This window comes from Mastigoproctus giganteus, chromosome 2 (genome assembly GCF_048544385.1).
Source record: "Mastigoproctus giganteus isolate SK-2022 chromosome 2, ASM4854438v1, whole genome shotgun sequence".
NCBI classification, from domain to species: domain Eukaryota; kingdom Metazoa; phylum Arthropoda; class Arachnida; order Uropygi; family Thelyphonidae; genus Mastigoproctus; species Mastigoproctus giganteus.
In genome coordinates this window covers 10,212,203-10,233,302 of record NC_143576.1, presented here as the reverse complement: position 1 = coordinate 10,233,302, position 21,100 = coordinate 10,212,203, and the positions used below count along the sequence as shown (strand labels likewise).

General features: G+C 38.9%; 1 protein-coding gene across 1 annotated transcript in view; it reads left to right on the top strand.

The window, feature by feature from the left end:
- nwk (FCH and double SH3 domains nervous wreck) overlaps positions 1-21,100 on the top strand; it is a 505,896-nt gene that overhangs the window by 186,486 nt on the left and 298,310 nt on the right. Inside the window, exon 3 of the mRNA XM_090389564.1 lies at positions 17,899-17,944. Within this exon, the coding sequence (XP_090245690.1) occupies positions 17,899-17,944 (46 nt within the window). The remainder of the gene's footprint in view (positions 1-17,898; positions 17,945-21,100) is intronic.

Genomic DNA, 21,100 nt, shown 5'->3' with positions numbered 1-21,100 from the left:
ATGTGGCACTTCATCTTGGATGAGTTATTAAACCAAGACTGGAATGGTGTGGAGATTGTAGCTTCCGCAGACGATGTTGCCGTACTTGTGTGCGGTGACGCCCGATTAGAACTGGAGGAAAAAACCAGTTGGGCACTGAACAGGATACAGACTTGGGCCTCGGATCATAAGTTAATGATATCGCCGACGAAGTCGCAGTGCATGATGCTAAAGGGACTTTTCAGTCCAAATAGACATCCCATAGTAGACCTTGGTGGGCTTTCCTTTACCCACCAGGATAAAGTATCTTTCCCAGATATTTTATCCTGGTGGGTTTTGCACCAGGATAAAGTATCTGGGAGTTAATCTGGATCAGAGACTGAGCTTTATTCCTCATGTGAAATACTTGAGGGATAAAATCAAGAAGCTGTATGGGAAGCTCAGGAGAATCACCCGAGCAGACTAGGGTATCAAAGGAAAGAACTTGGATATACTTTACAAGTGCCTCTTTGTCCCTATTATTACCTATGCCTGTGGAGCCTGGGGTCAGGCAATAGACAGATGCTTAGTGAGTCGCCACTTTATGGCTGCTCAACGGTTTGCATTGTTAGGTGTGACCAGAGCTTGCCCCACTGTCTCCACAGAAGCCCTACAGATTATAGCAGGTGCAGAGCCAGTCGATCTGCTAATCCTGGAGAGACTCCTAAGATACCGAACCAAGAATAACTTACCTATGGAATTGATGGGTGTCCGTTGTTGCCCCGATGTGGGAAGAACTTACGGCAGACCCGACTTGAAGGCTGAGAGCAAGTGAATTTCGCTGGAAGTCCATCGACTTTGGCAAGAGCGTTGGACGACGTCCTCAAAGGGCAGAGTGACGTATGAGATGATGCCTGACATCTCGAGGTTAGAACAGATACGCAGGTGGCCTAAGCTTGGAGTTTTTCAGGCTATGGTTGTCACAGGACACGGACTTGGGTTGCGGGTAAAGCAACTAGGCCTAGTGGACAGTGATCGCTGTCATTGCGGGCAGATTGAGGATAGCCAGCATGTAATTTTTCAATGTCAACTATATGACATATCAAGGCAAAGGCCAGTTAGGGGTATCCTCTCCCCATGAGATGCAGAAGCTCTTGAGAATGAAAGTATATATAAAGTTTTCATAGTGTATCTTAAAAATGTAAATACTATTCGTAGTGCTCAGGGCACTACTTGAATCGATGGGCTCATTTTATTCCCGCATGCTTGCAGATGTTAGTTTTATATTGCAACTGCTTGTCGTTGCTTATTTTGTATATTATGTACATGGTACTTTTGACCTCTAAATTGATGTATAAAAATTTTCTTTCGACTTCTAAACTGACATAGTTTTCTAGATTGTGGTTTAGATCAAAGAAGTCTGAATTCTATACACTTAGAGTGATTTAAATATGGTGCAAATTATAAGGGTAGTAGCGACCAGCCTCCACGAGGCTAGGGATGGTAAACTTCCGAGCAGTAGGGCCAGTCCTTGGGGCTTGGAAGGCCAAATAGGTCGATGCAAATAGTTAAATTGCGTTGTTGAGCCTTTGCTCGGGAAACGCTCCAATGAGTGTAAATATGAAGATGATGACGTTCACCTGACCGCAAGTACAAACCCATAGTGCATTTGCTTGACCTTGACCTGTAGCCGGAAGCGGTAAGTACAGTATTCTCTGGTCAGCCGTGGGTAGCAAAACAGCAAATTTTGCAGTATGAGAAAACTATAAATAATAAATACCTGGATGTCCAGGTCGCCACACAATGGATATCCTCTTGTTTAGCGTCAATTTAGGAATACACCAACATCAAAATCGTCATATAAACCTAAGCATAATTCTGTTAATTTAACTGATTAACCAGAGCTCCAAAAACACACGGCCTTACAACAGAAGAGCAGAACGTACCTCCTGTTAGGGTAATTAAGAGTAGGAACAGGTGCATGTATACTTGCATTTACACAATGCTAGGAGAATAGTTAATGAATATGAAGTGCTGGTCAAGACATCAAAAGCGAATATTGTTGGGCTATCAGAAACATGGTGTCACAAAGATATAAGCAGTGCAGAATTGGAATTTGGAGAGTACAATGTGTACAGGAAGGATATTAAAGGAGGTGGGGTTATGCTCTTGGTTAAGAAACATAAAATCTAAGAAAGGGTATCCAGTTGACATTGGTGGACAAAGCAATGTAGTCTGTTTGGTGTGAAAGAAGCAATGGGAAAGGAAAAATGAGAGTAGGTGTGTTATAAGTCTAATGACTCCGATCACTATAATGAACAATTCTGTGGAGGAATAGTGGGCCAGAAAACCAGAATGTCTTGTAATGAGAGATTTTAACTTTCTAGATATTGACTGGAATTTGTGAATTGGTCACTGGAACGCTAGCGAGATTTTTCTGGATTTATTGCAGGATTGTTTTCAACAGAAACACGTCCGTGGGACAACCAGGGGCGTAATACTCTTGATCTGATTATCAAGAAGTGATTATTCATGCATTAAGAATTTGCAGATAAAGGAACCACTAGGTGAGAGTGATCACAATCTACTAATTTGGTATTTACTTACAGATGAAACTACCATCAAGGGTTTTTGCTATCCTGAAGGGGACTTTTAATTTCCATACAGTGGGATCAACTGATGTTACCAACAGTGAATTCTAAATGGGAAGCCTTCGAGGATTTAATCTCCGAGGCTACTAGGCGTTTCATACCAACTAAGAAGCACTGTTCAAGTTTCAGGCCTAAATGGATGTCAGATCCATGTAAATTATCAGGCCAATGCATGGGATCCATGTAAATTATCAGGCGTCACAGAAGCGTACGGCAGATATAAGCTAGTCTGCAATGAAGTCACAGAAGAGCTTTGGCAGGTAAAGGCAGATTACGAAAAATATTTGCCAAAGGAAGCAAAGATTTCTTTACTTATGTAAACTGTAGAATGAAGGAGATGAATCAGATTGGTCCACTGATGGTTCAGAGATGGCTCGACTATTGATGATCCTGCTCAAGTAGCTGATAAACTGAATGATTATTTAGCATCTACATTCACACATGAGCAGTTACTCGAAGAGGGGAATGCCGGAAGTTTATCAAACTCTAACAAGGAGCTAAGTGATTGTGTAATAACTGAGAGCAAAGTGGAGCAGAAATTGTTGAAATTAAACATAGAAAAGGTACCTGCGGTGGATGAATGTTGTTGTTATTTGGTTATTTAGGAGCATTAGCAACTGAGGCCATATTGCTCCGGGGACATGCTGTGGTCATTCCCTGACCTTTTCCCTGCGGTGGATGGAATTTATCCTGTTATATTGAAGGAGCAGCGAGGGAAGTTAGCAAAACGTTAGCCATAATTATGAGAGCATCCTTAGATTCAAGAGAGGTTCCACAAGGAAGTGGTAATAAATGAACACTGCTCTATGTGGACTAATGTTATTAGTGGGGTCCCCCAGGTTTCGGTGCAGGGCCCATTGTTATTTTGTTAATTTATCAATGATATCGATGGACGTATATTAGGCTTAATATCCAAGTTTGCAGATTATACAATGGTTGGCACGGTTGTTAATGACAGCAGTGGCAGAGCGCTACTGCAACAGGACCTAGAAAAGTTGGGGAGATGGACTGAGAGGTGGTAACTGAAGTTTAACATTGACAAATGCAAAATACTGCCTATAGGTAGCATTAATTCAAAAGAAACGTTCCAACTGTATGGTACTAGAAGGTGGAGAATGAAAAAGACTTGGGAGTAATTGTGCACTGAGATAAGAAGTTCCGTGAGCAGTTAAGGGGTAGTCAGTTGGGCTGCCACAGCAGGTTATGGAAAATGCTCCAAATGCTACCATCCGGTCATTCCAAATGCTAGAGAAGTATTTGGAATGACCGGATGGGAGAAATGGCAAGTTTTTTACAGCTGATGCTGTATAAGCTTGCTCTCTTGCATCGTATGCTCCAACTAATGAAATGCTAATGCACTCTAAATGGGAGAGAAAAGGATGAAGAACGAGAAAAAAGAAAAGGAAATTGATCTTGGTCGTAGAAATGTTTCAAAATCTGTCTATAATGACCATAAAGGGAATATACTGCATAATTAAACATTTCATAGAAAAGTTTACATGAGAGAACAAACGCATACACGCATGTGTGTTATATCCATAAATTCCGTCGTCCTCTGGCCGGTTATCTTGTTTTGGAATGCACTGCATAAAAGAAACGTGGAGAGCAAAGGAATACCATTAAATCAATCGTCAGTTAACTGGCCTATAGATGCAGATGCATAGAGCAAAGAGACAATAGAAAGACAGAGAAAGATCCACTATCTCCTTCCCGTTTACACTTTGTACAAAAATTCTTTAAAAGTTACCACTCATGGCTTTTAGCATTTACTCTTTTATTGCAATGGTGGTTCTTTCCGAGCAACGACGCTGATTTCGACATTACTCGCTTGAAAGGGCAGATTTGATTGAATTACATGGAAAATAATTTTCCGTACAAACAGTGATTCTGCACATGGAGTGGAAAGTTTTTCCGCGAGGCTTCATGAAATAAAGGTATGCAACCGCCAACAGGCCCCTCAGCGTGTTACAGCGGCTACTCCCTTTTGAAAATGTTTAGGCTTAGGTTCTGTTGCCAAACCATTGACCGAGTGAATGGTGAAGAAATATGCGCTTTATAGATATATCCTAACGCTCCTAAAGAGCACTTTTAAAAAAAATTAAATTACCTTGAACCGATGGAAGCATATTCCCGTGTGCATCCAGTTTTCAGGTGTGCACTTTACCGCTTTAGGATATACGTATAAAGCGCCTGTTGTCTTCACCATGTCTCCGAACTAAGAATCAAAAATAAGAGACGACAGTACAACCCACATTTGCAATGTGACGCAACAAGGAGAACAAACACGCAACACAATATTTCAAGCTGCAGACATCCGAACAGGAAACATCCAATTTAAACACTGTGACGTCACGCTGTCAAAATTCTATATAATCGGTGACTTTCTCACAATATCTGAGAAATTGAGATTTCACAAAATGAAGACCAGTTTCTCTACTTTAGTAACTATATTCGACATCAAGTTGATTTATTTTACTACTGTGCTCCGGATGGAGTTTATAAACCTGCGTTCTAGGATCAGAAGATTCCTTTATAAACACACAAAGGTTTATTAGAGAAGCTTCCTGCACTCAATGTGGGAAGATTCAGTTTGCCACCGTGTTCGGTGGAGGGAGGGCAAAACCCCTCACCTCTTAGATGAGGGGGGGTTTTCCGTGCTGATGATTCGGTGATGAAACTCAGCACGGTGGGGGGGGGGCATCTTTGTAATATCGCTAGCTGCATCCGGTATTACTAGAATCCAGTTTGTAGATGTAGACTTAAATTCACGCGGGAATATATTTCACACACGGGATTAAATTCACACGGGAACATCGATTAAAAATAATTTAAATTTTTTTAATATTACTCTTTAAGCGTGGTGGGGTATGGGTAAAATGTGTGAATTTTCATCGTGTCCGTCCGCGTTAATAACTCTGTTTGTAGTGGATGTGGATTTTTATAAAATTTTGTTTTCTGAAAATCCATCCATTAGGACTGTACCAAATCATTTTTTTTTTTTAATGTAAACCCCAAACACGAGAGGTAATAGAACCTCTAGTACTTAGTATCGAGCTTGGGTTGGAGGTTGAGAAGATATTTGTTGACATTGGACTTGAACTTCTGTAGATTGTAATTTTCAGGAAATACGTATGAAGGAAGGTTGTTCCAGAAAACAGCAGTTGAATGAATAAATGAGGAAGATGAAAAGTTGGTTCTGTGGGCTTGAAGTTGGACAGTATAAGGATGTTGGCTGGTGGCGGCAGGTGTTCGCACTATTTTGAAAGAGACAGCGGGAATTATAGAAGCCAATTCAGAAGAACAGTGCCCATGGAAGTATCTGTAGAAGAGGCATGCAGCAGAGACAGTACGTCTATGAGACAGCGGGTGGAGAGACTCTGTTAGAGATGAGTCATTAATTAACCTAACTGCCCTCTTCTGAATGGAATCAAGAAGCCTGAGAGAGGTTTTGGGGCACCACCCCAGGTGTAGGAACAATATTCCATGGAAGGGCTGATTTGCGATTTATACAGAGTGCTGTTTGGAAAAAAAGTAACGCCGAGAGCGAAAGAGAAAACCAAGTTTTTTAGATGCAAAGCAATATTTGTAAAGTGCTTGTGCCAAGAGAGATTAGAAGTCAGGGTATTCCGCAAAAGAGATATCATTTTGCCTAGAAATCGGAGTTAAAAATAATTCTTCACGTAATTCTAGTGGGACAAAGACAACTAAGTTGTCTTTGCCCCACTGCAGAATTACGTGAAGATCGGCATTTAAGGAATTGGTAGCAGATTTTCGAGAAGTTGAAGCTGATTGGGCAGGACAAGGTTTTTCAAAATGGAAAGTGGAATGCAATGTGCTATCATCGGCAAAACTATGGATGGGATTTCCAGTCAATGGAAGAGGACCACAGAAGAAGTCAATGGACCACAGGAGGCAATGAATGGAGCGTGTTGGGAATGGTGGGAGGTGTTTTTCCAAGATCATTAATACACGAGTTGGAAGAAAAATGGGATGCTAGCAGGTCAGCTTTATCCTGGACTGAAGTGACAACAGAACCATATGGTTTGGACAAAAGTGGGAGCAGAGATGGGCAAAAGTTGCGGCCAAAGCTTTGGCAAGAGACCAGAATGCTCGGCTACCATTAGAGCAAGAAGCAAGATTTCTACTCTTAGCCTGTTCAAACTCTAGTTTGGACTGATTAATAACTGCTTTACAATTGTTGCGAGTTTTGGTGTAGGCAGAAAATAAAACTTAAGAATTAGAAACTAGCCAATTACGATATGCAACATTCTTCTCTTAAAAAGTCTTAGCACATTTATTGGAAAACCAAGGTTTAGATAAAGGACAAGATTTTAAAGTGGATTCCTGCAAGAATAATTTCACTGACACGATCTGAGCAAATGTTGATATCAGAAGTTTTGAAACAGTAATACGACCACGGAAAAGAAAAATCTCGCAGGTCATCCCATTTTGCATTCTTGTAATGCCAAACAACACGAGGTTGGGAATGAACCATGAGATAAAGGTTCCATTGGAGAGAGACAATCACCAAGTTGTGATCTGAAGTGCCTAAAGGGCCTCTCACTTCGACCGTGTACTTAGAAGGGTTGTTTGTGAGAAAAACATCAAGCATATTGGCTGTATGATTAGGATTGTCCGGTATTCTTGTAGGTAAATGAACAATCTGTGCAAGGTCATTAGTAATTGCAAAAGCCTCAGCATCTCGACCACCTGGGTCGGTGTGACTAGAAAACGGAAGCCAGCTGGAGATCTGCCAGAGAAGATCAAAGAGAGGAGATTCCAAATTGCCAAGTCTCTGACAGGGAATATCAGAACGGACATATGCACAAGTACCACCTTTGAGGCGACAAGAATCATACAGCGAATAATTTGGGCAACTGAGATGAGCAGTAGTTGAATCAACCGATAACTGAGATTCTGTCAGAAAAAGTACATGGGGTTTGGCAGACTGCAAGTGAAATGGACATCGTTGAGATTAGAATTGAGACCACGTATATTTGTGAAATGAATTAGGAAGTGCCTTGGATGTTTAGATCTTTTAGCAGATAAGTTTGCTCTTATTAGTTTGACAGTTTATGGTGTATTCAATAGTAAGAAAAAGTTGGTGGGACATGCTGTATGAAGTAATGAAATTTTTGGATGTGGCATGTCCCACCATATACCCAGATCTTTGACATAACGTGCTTCGACAATGCCCCCCTCATACACACTACTCGGACTCCCTCCAATCACTATTTGGCAGAGTAGAGGTAGCAAGATTATACACTAGCTGATCCGGAAGCATCCTAGACAGTCCCCAATAGGTTCGATCCATTGTACTAACTAGCGACCGGCCTGCGAACACAGTTTTAGAGCTGTACCCTCGAAAAGTAAGGAATATTGGATCTCGCCACGATGTTCATCATAACCTCAAAAGTCATCAATTATACTGCATGATGGAATAGATAGGAAAGCGTTGACCGGAACTTAGCTCTAGAGACTAAACATGGGTTCCACCACTTCAAGCCTCCAATAAGCAAAGTGGTGGTATTTCACCGGTTGATGAGAGTCATCTACCACCTAGTACTGCCTGATAACATAGAGGGGCGGCGTTCCTCCATGTGGCGTAGGCGTCACACCTCGACCCCTGCTTACGTTGGTTCACACCTGGGTGGTGGTCATCCACCATGTACTTGTGCATGGAGGTTATACCTAGGATTACTATCAGTCCCACCATCGTGAAGGTGCAAGCAGAGGATTCGGCTGTCCCAGACCGTCCGCACTTCGCCGAAATTGGGTCCACTTGACTTGAGTGCCACCCGAATATCAGTTCCATCAGCGTTTTAGACTTCCAGGTAACAAGTACAGCTTTTCTGGCATATCGGAGAGAATGTCTGTGACAATGTCAAGGACCAACCTCATTAAAATCGAACCAGTAAAAATCGGAGAATTAAAATCAATCGAGTTTTTTACTACATGAATGAATTCATCTGTGTTTGATTTTACATTGCCAATGTATAACACACTTTCTGCTTTGCAGCTGAAGCGCTAATATATATTTTTCTCATAAACTAACGGAAGAATAGCGAATTCTTGAAAGCAGGAGAACTAGAACGAGGAGACTAAGAATCTTCCGAACAGTACATGTTCAGGAAACTGTAGAAAAAGTAGTTTACAGTATAATTTAAGATTAATTTGATATTTAAAATTCAAAATTTCGCCACCCACTTTGGGAATTTCTCTTCTCCATTCGTTTGTGATTCTTAAAAGTTTTCAACTTTCAGAAGCGCGCTTTTTTTAGAAGTACAAGAAAGCAAAATTTTGGTTATTTTTATATAAAATAAATCGAAAAAAAAAAAAAAACAGAGAACAGTTATTCTTGATGATTCAGTTAACATAACCACAGGCATACGAAATTCGTGTATCTTGTACTACCCTATACATTCACTGATCTATTCTCGATCTATTCTCACTCGTGTGCTGATTAGTTTTGAATTTATGGCCCCCTAGTCCTGGAATCAAAACTTTACCGTCGTTCATTTTATTTAATCCTCCCAGAACCTTAACAGCTTCAATGTGTGGACATGTAATGGGCGGCACCTATAGCATTTGTTCAACACCCCTCCGTTTTCTGTGTGAAGAACAGAATCGCTGTAAAAGGGCCAGAAATGTGATTTTTATTTTTATTTTTTTTTTTGGCTGATACTGCATAAGCCTGCTTTCTTGTATCGTATGCCTCTACTAATGGCAATGCAATGCTAAATCTTTATAGCTAGAGCCTTAATGAAGCTAGAGCCCTACGAAGGCGCTTACTCACAAATGGGTTAGTACAATGCATCATTTTTATACGCAATAAACTACCAAGATAGATTAATTGGCATCGTTTTAATTATATTTCATATTGTGAATACCTTCACAACGATTTGCCATGATATTGCACTAACTCGAATAAGTCAGCTTCATCAGTGAATAAGACTAATGTTACTTATTCTCAGCGGATACCACCACCCAGACGGCACCGTTTCAAGGCTTTTTGCCCTTTCATCGGTCTGTGGGCGGGTTCCATGGTGCTGCAACAGTGACAACCAAGCTATACAGTATAACTGCACAATATATGAGCTGTCCACTCACCGATGAAAGGGCAAAAATTCTCGAACTTGTGCCGTTTGGAGGGTTGTATCGACCGAGAATAAGCAACAGTCTTCTCCACTGGTGAAGCGTTACTTATTCGAGTTAGTGCAGAAACATCAAGGAACGACCTCATTGTCTGTAATTTTTTTTATAAATAATTTATGGAACATAACTGTTTGCTCACCATTGGCAGGTGAATTGGTAAACACCGCCTTGGCTTGGGTATCGGCGAAGTTTTTCATGGCTTCTCTCTTTACATTAAAGACATATCGATCTGGTAGTTATGATATGCCAAATTAAACCCAGTTAAGAGCTTTTCAGTTTTTGGAGCGACAAAAAATATAATTTATATGGTCAATTAGCATAAAATTAAGATTGTCCCAATATTGGACTGTAACGCATTAATCTTCTCATCAAGAATTCTTATCCATTTACATTAAGCGTTGGCAGCATCCATCGTAGTGATTAAATTTCTACAAAAGAGATTTCAACTGAAATTTTAATCTGTTTGGCCATTCTTTACGATTCTGTTTACTGTTAAATTACTTTAGGAGGAAACTGCTTCACCATTTGTATTATCATTACTTCTTCTAGATCTTTTACTTTTTTGAAACCTATTATACAAATTGGATTTTTTCATTTTACGTGTCCTTGAATCGGGAATAAAAAGGGCCATAAATTGATTTGGTGTTGATATTTGTTGGGATCTTTTCCTACTAATTTGATTGTTTTCATGAGTTTCGCTGCATCTGTCAGTTACTACTAAGGAATTGTTCTTTAAACTATTTTCTTGCATTTCGATATTTATTGTAATCAGAATTACATTTTTATATTAAGTAATTTAAAAATCACCTTTATTTCTTTCCTTTTATTTTTACAGCCAATGTAGGTACAATGTTTCTTTTCTTAAACTTCTGTGTACATATTTATGGCATGTACTTATCCAGTGCATGCATCAAATTACTGCAATTCTCTCTTCTGTTTTGTCCACTGTCCAATGCCCTCGTGGGTAGCACATTTGGTACGACTACCATCCTCCCCACACCGAGCGGAAAAGACCTGAGTGCGAGTCCCTTCGATGGCGTCATGAATTTTTATGGGCCTTTTTCACAACGTGTCTGAGTTAGCCGGTCTCAGAAGAGTGTAGCATGGTTTTCATTCCTGCAAATAGCATATCGACCACAGTACACACGCAATTTACAGACAGTATTCACGAGCAATATGGCTGAAGCTCCTAAAACCCTATCTACAACAACAACCACTTTCTTACTTCATGCAATTTATTACCTCTGAAGTTCGGAAGCAAGTAGATCTCGCAAATACAGCAGATGGAGATACGCGGAGAAATGAAGTAATTACTTTCTTCAAGAGACAGAACGAATTCTTATTTTTTACAAATCCTCATGTGGCGTATTCGCATTACGTTCATGTTTCAACTGATCGTTAGAGGGCCTGTTTTTAATCGATATTTAATTATTTTTCTGAAGTGGTCTGACTGATGAGATTTGTCACCGAACTTCAGCTGTAACATATGATCCGAATTATATAACAGAAGAGCAGCATAGAGTAGAGGATATCATCATTTTCTTTTTGCCATTCAGTCGCTTGTATAATCTAAGAAAAAACTGTTTGGCACCATCTGTTGCCACTGAGTGCACGGGTAATGAACAAAGTGGCAAACTTCGAAAATATTCTTTTCGTTGAGCTGTTTGAAATAGCTTTATTTATTTTTTGGAAGGGGTGTAGCAGTTGCTACCACAGCGATTTTTAAATTTTTTAGATTAATCTAATTAAATTATAATTAGTTTTATATAAATACCCCACATACTCATGGATTCGCCTATTACTTTGGACATGCATGCCAGTCTTGTTTCAGTTTAAAACAGTTCCTATCTCCTTTCCTAATTATCAAAGCAAGTCCATTTTCTTGTTCATTCACTGTATTATGATTAATAAGCACGCGCTTTAATACTTTAGATATCGCAATTAACAACGAACTAATTAAGTTGACTAAATTAATGTCAACTTAATTAGTTCGATATGATAAAACACGACGGACTGTCGTTGTCGTTCTTAATTAAAGCAAAGGAAAGAAGAAACTCAACAAAGGAAATGGCTAAAATTAAATCAGTGTAATGTGTAACAGCCCAGTTTCAATTAATTATACGCTTATTATATGTTGTCATGCATACAGCGATAGAAGTAGCTGCGCACTTCACGATTGATTTAAACCAGCAGGATGGAAGCTGAATTGCAAACTTGGGTTAAAAACATTCGTCCCAAAAATACAGAACACCATTGACTGACGCAAAGGAATGAGCTCCAGACATATCTGCTATGCAGTAATATATTTTTTAATGAAACCCCCACTCACGAGATGAATGAGAACCTATAGTACTTAGTATCGTGCATGGATTGAGAAGATGAAAGAAGATACTTGTTGACATTAGACCTGAACTTCTATAGAATTTTCAGGAAATACATGTGAACGGAGATTGTTCAGAAAAATGGAAGTTGAAGGAATAAATGAGGAAGAGAAATAGTTGGTTCTGTGAGTTTAAAGTTGGACAGTAAAATTATGCTGACTGGTTGTGGCACGTGTTCGGACTGCTTTGGAAGAGAGAGCGGGAATTAGAAGCCAATTCACAAGAACAGTACCCATGGAAGTATCTGTTGAAAAGGCATGCAGTAGAAACAGAACGTCTATGAGACAGCAATGCAGAGACTCTGTTAGAGATGCGTCATTAATTAATCTAATTACCTTCATTTGAATGGAATCTAGAAGCCTGGGAGAGGTTTTAGGGGCACCACCCCAAATGTGGGAACAGTATTCCATGGTAAAGCAAATTTGCGATTTTTACAAAATGAACAGCTGTTTGGAAGAAAAGTAATGCCGAGAGCATAAGAGAAAACCCAAGTTTTTAGATAAGAGGAAGCAATATTTGTAATGTGCTTATGCCAAAAGACATTAAAAGTCAAGGTAATCCCCAATAGAGATATATTATCTTGTCTGGAAATCTGAGCGCCGTCAAAGATAAGCACAGGAACAGAAGTAACCTTTTTTGCGAGATATAAGACAGGACTCAGTTTTAGAAGGGTTGAAATCAACTAAATTCTCTTTGCCGCTCTGGAGAATGACTTGGAGATCGGCATTTAAGGAATTGGTAGTGGATATTCAAGAATTTGAATTTGTTTGTGTAGGGCATGGTTTCTCAAACTGGAAGGTGGAATGCAATGTGCCAACATCAGCAAAACTATGGGTAGGATTTCCGGTCAATGGAAGAAGGTCATTAATGTACAAGAAGAAAAGAGTGGGAAAAAACAACTGAACCTTTGGGATCACCTGCATTAGTGGATGAGTTAGAAGACAAAGTCATTTACTATCAACAGCAGTGAGCGGTCAGAGAGAAAACTGGATACCTAGTTACAAAACACAGTTGGCGAATCACAATATGGAAGCTTATGACATCCTTTTATGCCAAACACCATCAAAAGCCTTTGAAATGTCAAGGTCAACGGCTTGAGTTTCACCAAACTTTTCCATTGAATTGGTCCGTAGATAGGTAACATAAAAGCCAGTATATTACCAGTGGATCGACGCTAAGGGAATCCATACTGTTGATTATTCATCAGATGGAAGGTTTCCGAATAATTTACGAGTTGGCAGTTAACAGATTAGTCCATTATTTTAGAAAGAGTAGAAATTAGGTTCTATTAGAGGGATTTGTCACCCTATTTAGAAACTGACTGTCTGGATATGATCAAATATCCGAGCAGAAGGGGAAAACACCAGAGGAATAAAAAAGTGTAGAAAAGGCGACATCGAACTGGAATAAGCTCAGGAGCACGGGTTTCGAGAACAAGTGGAGAAATGCTATCATGATGATCGGGCGCTTTCTTTGTATCAATTCTCTTCAAAATTCTTCTGACATCCTTTTGAGTGAAGATCACAGGAGGCATTGAATGGAGTCTTCTGGGAAATGGAGGCGGTGGTTTACCGAGATCATCAATACACGAGTTAGAAGAAAAGTAGGATGCTGGCGAGTCAACTGTATCTTTAGCTGAGATGACAATAGAACCAATCGCTTTTGACAAAGGTGAGAAAAGAGGTGGGCAGAAGTTGCGGCCAATAGCTTTGGCCAGAGACCAGAATGCCCGACTACCATTTGGACAAGAAACAAACTTTCTACTTAGCCTGTTCAAAATTCGTGCCTCCTGAAAACAGAGCACGAATGCTGAAGCAATGGAATGATGTTTAAATGTAGTATGGTATTACTACACATAGCATAATCCATTCACCGGGAAAAAAAAATTAGAAGCCTTTTGCAATTGATGTCAAAAAGATAACTAAACGTGGGGTATATAGATGTAGTTGTCACATGGCATGATCACAACTTCCTTGCATCCTTGGTATCAGATAAACACTATACGCTTTGCTTGGGACTTCTTAGTAGTTTCGATCATGGAAAGACAGGTGGTTTTTCAAGGTGTTATTGTTGGAGCATGTTTTGCGGTAGCCACAATTGAGGAAACAAAGGAAATTAGTGGTGTGACGAAAGCGCCAATCTCAAAAGTATACAATGAGTAGAAGAAGGAAGGAGAACGCTGCTCTAAAAGGAAGAAATGCAGAAGAAAGCCGAGAATTTAGGAGTTCAAAGCGAATTTTGCGTCAGAATAAATTGTCCATTGCGCAACAAATGCTGAAAAATTCAATTTATGCAAAGAAATATCCATTTTCCTGGACTGCGAAACAGTGGAAAAAGATCATGTGGTCGATCAGTCTCGATTTACAGTTTTGTGCATTAATGATAGGGTGAAAGTGTGGCTTGGACCATAGGAAGCTGTGCATCCACTGTCTCGTGTCCATCACTCAAGCCGCTGCAGGCGATATCGTCGTTCTTTTGGTACGAACTTAGTTCGCTCATACCATTAGAACAACACGTGTTTGCTCCATCTATTGTATCGGACCAAGTCCATCCGTAATACTTCATTTTTTACCAGGATTTTGGTGGATTGTTTCGAGATGAAAAATGCAACTACCCAAAGTGCAAAAATTGCATCAAATTGTGGTTCGAGGAGCCTTCCTAAGATTCCCAGCATCTACTCTAGTCGCCTAATTTTCAAGATCTGACTCCATTCAGAATATCTTGAAAGAGCAGTTCGGCTTCGCAGCTCTCTACCGATTACAATACAACAGCTGACAACTAACGTGATGGAAGAATGGTCAAATCTGTAGTTTTGCTCCCTCAGCCACCCATTGGAATCCATGCTAGGAGTGTACGGGCAAAAATTGGCCCTTTTGTATATTGAATAAAATTTCTAATTTTTTGGGCAACCATTTTTATTTTTTTACTTTTCAGTCTATTTTCTGTGACTATAGTTTAAAAATTCTGTTCTGTTCTTTCTAAATGCCATGATTTGCAGTGCTGATTGATGCATGTTACTGTCGAACTGGGAATGTTTTCCATTTTGATGTAATGCTGATTACGTTGGATGCTCACATAGTCTTTATAACTAGTGTTATGCCTTTTTTAATTATAGAAATATGAAATATCTATTTATACATTAATTTATACATACGATACTCTATGAGAAAGGAGCATTACCGTCACTAATAAGTCTCTAACATAGAGCCCAAGGATTTCGTAGTCAAAGAAGACTGAATGTTGGCTCATCCTGTCAACATAATATCGAACCTACACGTGCTTATTTGCATCTGTTTCCACTGTGGACACAAACAACTTCAATTTTATTTAAAGAGCAAGCATATACAATCATCTGAACTATAACTTTTCTCCACCAGTGTGCATCGTCTTTCAAGATTGTCCAGGATGTTAATTAAAGTAGAGCCACTTGAAACATTTGGTTGAGAAATGGCAACAAAGCCTTGCAACGGTTGACTGTCAGGATGTTGGCATCGTTCTACTAATAAACAGCTTGTAACCACAGTGCTACCCGCGAAGACATAAGGAATATAAAATGAAATGTGATCATTTTCTGTAGCCACATAATTATCGGATATAAATCCAATACAGCATGTGTTCCCGAGAGATCTAATTGACGCACACACCCACGCTCTTACCTCTGTGATGAACAACTTTGCCAGAACTACAGTTGATCGAGTGGATCAATATCTTCTAGGCACTTTTATCAACTCCTAATCAATGCCATTGTGTGTAGCAGTCACAATATCTATAGAATTTTTTTCAATAGAGAATACAATGGTTGAAGAAAAACTGATCTGTTTTGCGCATGCATCATAAAATGTTAGAGGGGCATTACCAGAAATGTGGGCTGTTTTATAGGAGATAGGGAGATCCGTTTTCATAAAAAATAGACAAATCATGTTCACTGATGTAAAAGCCTAAAATCTAAACAAAGGACTTTTTTCTTAACTGGTGTTAAGAACAGGAAAATTAAAGAATTTCACCAGCTGTCTCACTTGATTCTGGTTCACTTTTTCTGTTTTTTTGTATTTAGCTAATGGAAATAACATAATGGCAAAACTATTTTAGTACCCGTATACTGTATTATAGTGTATACAAGTTGACCTAACCTCCCTCACCTGGAAAGATTAAGTACCATCTTGCAACTTAACTCTGAACGTTTACCAACAAGCATACAATCCAGAGGCGAAACTGTAAATTTTAATCCCCGCGAGGTTGCCGAAACCCCCTCTAGAGTAATTATTGCTAATCAATAAAAAAACAAACTGTATGAATTCGACTCACAAACAAAATAAAAATAGTTTTTCTGGAAAACGGGATTTTATCAGCCCTGAACACAACACATCACGGAAGACAAATTAAAGCGTAGTTGATCGATTAATCCTGCAAATAGCAGTGGAAAAGAAAAGGAAACAAGTAGCAGCACTGGAGAGAGGAAGAGGACAGAGAAAATGAGCAGAAAGAACTTTTGCAGCTCCACGTGCCCCTGCGAAAACTAAAAATTTAATTGAACAGTAAAAACTCCTTGTCATAAAAATGCCGGTAAAGCTGGTTATTGATTATGCAACACCAGTTCTATTAAATAATTTTAGTGATAAATTGTAACATTTTTCGTAGGAAAGTCTTGTTATTAATTTAAAGACAGTTTAGGGTTTTCAGCAATTCATTCTTTGGAGAGAACTTTTTTTTTTTGTATTCATGTAACCGCTGGATACTTCGTAGGCTCGTTTCATAGTCACGCACAATTTCCTACAATCAGAGAGATCCCAACTTTTGGTTGGATAGTGTTACATATCATTTTTTAAACCAATCGATACAGCGTTTTTGATATAGTCCTTTATGAATGATTGATGAACTGCTACACATAAAAGGAGGGTTAATGGATTAACGTTATGGGTGGTGTCCCACCGGGTTCGGTTTTTGGCCTTACTGTTTATGATATTCATTAATGTTACTGAAGTTGACATTTCAAGTTTAGCATCTAAGGTTGCTCATAATATTGAGGAAATGGTACCCATGGTTTAATGCTGAAAAATGCAAGGTCTTGCATTTGGTGAGCAGTATTGCTAGAGTAACGTACCACACTTGATTACTATAAAGGTCGAGATTGTAGTAAAGGAAAAGGATTTGGGAGTAACTATGCCATCTAATGTCAAGTTTTCCGAACGGTGTGGATAGACTACTCGTGACGTTTTGTCAGCGACATATAGGAACTTTGCCAGTAGAGATGAAGAGATGATTATTCTATGAGTCCATGATTGAATAATCACCTGTATATTGTTTTAAATATAAGGCAGTGATTAAACCACATCTAATATTGTGTTGAGTTAAATTTGGGCCTACTGAAAGGTCCAAAATGGTTAAGGACAGAAAGGGAGCCGGTAAGCAATAGTTTGGAAACGGGTACCTGCGGACCATGGAATTTTTAAGCCAGGTCACGTGCTATACACAAGGGCCATAAATTTAAATTGAGAGTGGATAATTGTAGACTGGATTGTCTAAAGATTTTCCTTTAGTCAAAGAGTGATGCCTGTTGGAATAAACTCCTTCCTTCTCTTGTGGAACTTGGAAGTTTATCTAAATTTACGGATTGATTGGATAAATAGTTGAAAGGAATGGGTATAGCGAATTTGTAACCTTTCCAGGTAATTTTCATTGTGTATTTGTATTTGCTTATAATAAATATTTATTTCATAATGTAATATACTCACGTTGGTTTTTTTATTTTCTAGGACCTTCACGAGGCAGAGGGCGAGTATTGAAAAGGAATATGGGCAGGTGAGTTACCTAATATCTTGCTTTTCGAACGATGGTCATGCCTTGAATAATAAGCAACCTCAGTTTCGAGACTCGAATTTTATATATTTTTTTAATTTTTCTTGAACCGCGTTTCCCGAGAAGCGCAGTGTCCCTCCATTCTGCGCGTGTCTTCCTCTTCCGTCCGATCTATAAATAGGATCACTTTATTCAACGTCCAGCTTTTACAAAGAAACCCGGTTGTCTTGGTTACGGTGATCGTGTCTCTGACAGTTTGCAGCAGGAGGCGGTGATGTCTACTGAGGATTGATGACACAAAGTTTCCCTAAGTGGGCAAGTAGTTTGTGTAAGTTAATGGCGAGATTTCTTTACAATTGTCCGTCTGTCATCAGTCTGTTGCTGTGCTATAAAACTGATATATGAAAAGTAACAGAATTTTTTAAAACGTCTTTTATTTGGCATTAAATGGAAAGCGAAACCAATTGTAGTTTATACATGAGGTGCTTTCAATAAACAAGATGGAGTCTCACTGTGTGGAGTAGAATTTTCCTTTCATAAAAGCTGACGTATGGTACTTTTCTAATAAAGCAACAGGTAATGCATAAAGTTGTCGCGCCTGGAGCTATCCAGCCTATACGCTTCGTGACTTCACCCTCAGTTGCTGAATTGATAGTACGTGTATGCATTTTCTTGTAAATAAAAGATCCTTTCGAAACCACATGCTCTGAATAAAATATTTCTACTTTAGTGGTACAGTTATTTCATTATTTTAAAGTCGATATTCAATGAAATAAAGCGGAAGTTATTACTTCTATATGTTAGAAAAATGCAGCAGAATTCATTTATACAAATAATAATTTTTAATTAATTTCAAGCTATGTTCATTAGAAATTTCAGTACAGTGGAATGATTCGCGCACTCACGAGAAGTTCCACGATAATTTTTTTTTCTTTATACTCAAGGACAGTGATGTGGGGTCAGAAAAGGTACAATTAACAGGTTTCCTGCCTTCTGGTCATTGGTTTTAAACTCTTAGAAAAACAGTACCATCTGGTGAAAATAGCCAACTACAAAACCGGCCTAGTCAAGCTCTTTGTGTACGCAGGTATCCTGGCAGTCCTTGTTTTCCTTTGACATTTTTTTTCTGTCTTTGCAAAACTGTTTTAACTGAAATCGAGCGCACAAAATTCCTTATCCACTACGCTCCGGCTGTTTCCTCTCCAAAAGAGATTTGCATTGCTTTCTATCGATCTGCCTGTAGCAACATGCACTCTGGTCCCGTTCACACGAAACTAGGTCATCTGATAGACAGAGTAACCTTCCCTGTATGCTAAATGCCATGCGCTTCTAGTCAGAAAATATTCTAACTTAATTCATGCCATCTGATTTCATTCAATACTAACCCTGTTTCGCAAATACGATGTGATTTCGAGTTTACCAAGTTCTGATATAGATTTGGCTGCGCACTTGCAAAAAATGAAGGCCAGAAGTACAAGTGGGCCGTGATTGGTGAGATAATGACGGGATTTGTCACGCATCAAAATAGTTGTCCTCACGTATTTCACTCATTTGAATTATGTATTTTTGTGTTCCTGGTTATCTCCAGTTTCTGCATACTGCTGCTTCATTTCGAAGATGTACTTTTATTAGTTTCAACTCTTAGAGAACGTAAATTTGAAAAGCACGAGAAAAATAAATAAAATGAAACCGCTTCTTGACAAAGAGCGAACAGGTGCCAGTTGCGAAATGCAAGATGCGTTTTCTCATCTTTTGTGGTTCCAGCTGTTTAAACACTTTTTTCACAGCTGAACCTGCAAGTAGAATTTATACATGGAAGACTCAGCTATTTGGGGGAGAAGTATTCATTTTATAATAGTGGACGTTAATACTGATAATAAAACAAATATGCATTATAGATGTCAGTGGAGAGGACATTTAAAAGTTCTTACCAGATCCATCCCTTTGGTGTAATGACACTTTTGCAGTACAAGTTGTTCGGAAATTTTATTCGACAGTGAATTAGCAGAAATGTGATGGAAAATGTCAGCTGGACCCTCGGTGTCACGCAGCTGAGAAAAGTGTGAGACAGTTCAATGTATTACATCTGGGTTGAGTCATGTGCTTGATCCTGCACTCTTTTGTTGGGGATTTGCTTTCTCAGCAGCCATCAAAAGTTGATGACGCAGCAAGTTGGTAGATAAATTTCCTGTATTCAAGGTCGACTCGTACGATATAAACTACACTGCATGCCTAGAAGCAAAAGAATGACAAGTTACTTATACACCTTTTTCGCGTGTAAGATAGCACACGCGAAAAAGAATACAATTTTCACCCCACAGATAATTTTAATATCGAGCGGCGAATACTTTCTTTTGAACAGATCTAGTATTTTGTATGTTTATGCATCTAATTAAAAACTATTTGGTGAATTTACTATGCTTAAGTGTTTGTAAAGACCGTATTTTATAGACGACAAGACGTACTAGGTTATAAAACAGAACGTTTAAACGGCACATTTTAGGGAAAAAAAAAATTGTAAAAATTTAAAACACAAATTCACAAGTGTTTATTAAAGAAATTTAACCATCATAAATTCGCGTTTGTGACTGTTATTACTGTGTTTTCATAGGACCTCTTACTTTCTTCAGAGAGTCTATCATCTTCGTTGTTATTGAAAGCATTACTGATCCACATTTCTTGAAAGACTTGACCCTGTCTCATGTCTAAGGCCTTACTGATAATAGCCAGCTTTGTGCTTAATTCAACAACCGATCTTGCTGCCTCAGTTACTTACGATCTGGACTCATCATGTACAAAAAGGGCTGAACTTTTCAAAACCTTACTTTCTCTAGAGAAGTGTTTTTCAAGCAATTTTAGCAATTTTTTATAGGAAAAACAGTGTGCTTTAGAGTTTGGAAAATACGGAAACTTAAATTGGGTAACTGATAGCAAAGAAACCCACGAGGTTCCTAGAATATCTGTTTGGAATTACCTAATTGAACCCGAAAAAGAGGGTGTGGGGGTGCTGCATACTTCTTGTAGGGATGGCTAAAGCATTGTTTTTCTGGATCAGTATTAAAGTCGTGTGTAACTGAAATAACAGAGAACTGTTAGCATCTTTTGAATGACACAAACCTTGAATGGTTTTTTTTTTTGAGGAATTTGTCCAATGGAGAG